At 59.4% G+C, this 1,454-nt stretch overlaps 1 protein-coding gene across 1 annotated transcript; it reads right to left on the reverse strand.

The window, feature by feature from the left end:
* Positions 1-24: 24 nt before the first annotated feature.
* Positions 25-1,446, reverse strand: FZD5 (frizzled class receptor 5; the record flags this gene model as incomplete). The annotated part of the gene is made up of 1 exon (XM_010007325.1): positions 25-1,446. A coding segment is annotated over one exon (1,422 nt), but the record flags the coding sequence as incomplete, so codon positions are not given.
* Between the last annotated feature and the right edge of the window lie 8 nt (positions 1,447-1,454).

Below are 1,454 nucleotides of genomic sequence, written 5' to 3' on the forward strand. Positions count from 1 at the left end.
TGGCGTCACCAGGGCTCCCTCTGATCACACGTGGGACAGCGGGACCTGCTTGTGGTAGGAGGCCATGCTGGGCACCACCATCCTGCCTGCCAGCGCTGGGCTGGCCTCGCCATACACGGAAGCACCCACAGGCTTCCTGGCCCGAAAGCAGCGGGCTGTGAAGCGCCTCCAGGATTCAAGTGTCTTGCCAGACCAGATCCAGACACCAGAGGTGATGCCCACCACCAGGCACATGAAGTACTTCAGCATAAAAACGGCGTAGTCAGGTTTGGGGTGGTGGGGGTCCCCTGGGCAGGAGCAGTTCTGTGCCTGCTCCCATGCCTCCCGGTTGTGCTGCTCATAGATGTAGCAGGCGATGACGATGGTGGCAGGCACGGTGTAGAGCACAGTGAAGATGCCAATACGAATCATTAGCTTCTCCAGCTTGTCAGTCTTGGTGCCACCCTGCTTGATCACACTGCGGATGCGAAAGAGTGAGATGAAGCCAGCCAGCAGGAAGAGGCTACCGGTGAAGAGGTAAACCACTAGTGGTGCTAGCACAAAGCCCCGCAGGTTCTCCAGGCTCTGGTTGCCCACGTAGCAAACCCCTGCCACCGGGTCACCATCTACAGAGCTGAGTGCCAGTACAGCAATGGATTTGGCACTGGGGATGAGCCAGGCGGCCAGGTGGAAGTACTGTGCATAGCTAGCGATGGCCTCGTTGCCCCACTTCATGCCAGCTGCCAGGAACCAGGTGAGGGAAAGGATGACCCACCAGATGGAGCTGGCCATGCCAAAAAAGTAGAGGAGAAGGAAAACCACGGTGCAGAGGGCAGGGCCTGTGGTCTCATAGTGAATATGGTGGTGCTCCAGGTTGCAAGCCACGTTGGCATGCCCTGCCACCAGCCGCACAATGTAGCCCACAGAGACGAAGAGGTAGCAGGCAGAGAGGAAGATGATGGGACGCTCTGGGTACTTGAAACGCTCCATGTCAATGAGGAAGGTGGCAACAGTGGTGGAGGTGGAGAGGAAACAGAGGATGGACCAGAGGCCGATCCAGAAGGTGGCGAAGGTCTTTTCATCCTGGGTGAAGTAGGGCTGGTGGCAGGGGATGGCACAGTTGGGTACCTGCCCAGTCCTGATGCGGTTGTACAGTGGATGTGACTCCTTGGAGATGGGGATCAGGGGCTTTCTGCACTTGCAAGTCCTGCCGCAGTCCAGCCCTGAGGGGCGCTGCCCACCGAGTGGGGTCAGGTTTTTGGCCACATCCTTGGCCGGGCGCGTGGGCTTCCCGAAGAAAGGAGGCAGGGTGGTAGCTTCCGTGTTGTTGTATCCCATGCAGAGCACCTCGGTGTCCCCCAGCACTGGCAGGCTGTCGCAGTTCATCCTCTCAGGCCAGGCAAAACCATACTGCTGCATGATAGGCGAGCACCCAGCCTTGGCCCGCTCGCAGACGGAGCGGCAGGGGGGCAGCG

Source organism: Chaetura pelagica, unplaced genomic scaffold (assembly GCF_000747805.2).
Source record: "Chaetura pelagica isolate M959 unplaced genomic scaffold, ChaPel_1.0 scaffold21, whole genome shotgun sequence".
NCBI lineage: Eukaryota > Metazoa > Chordata > Aves > Apodiformes > Apodidae > Chaetura > Chaetura pelagica.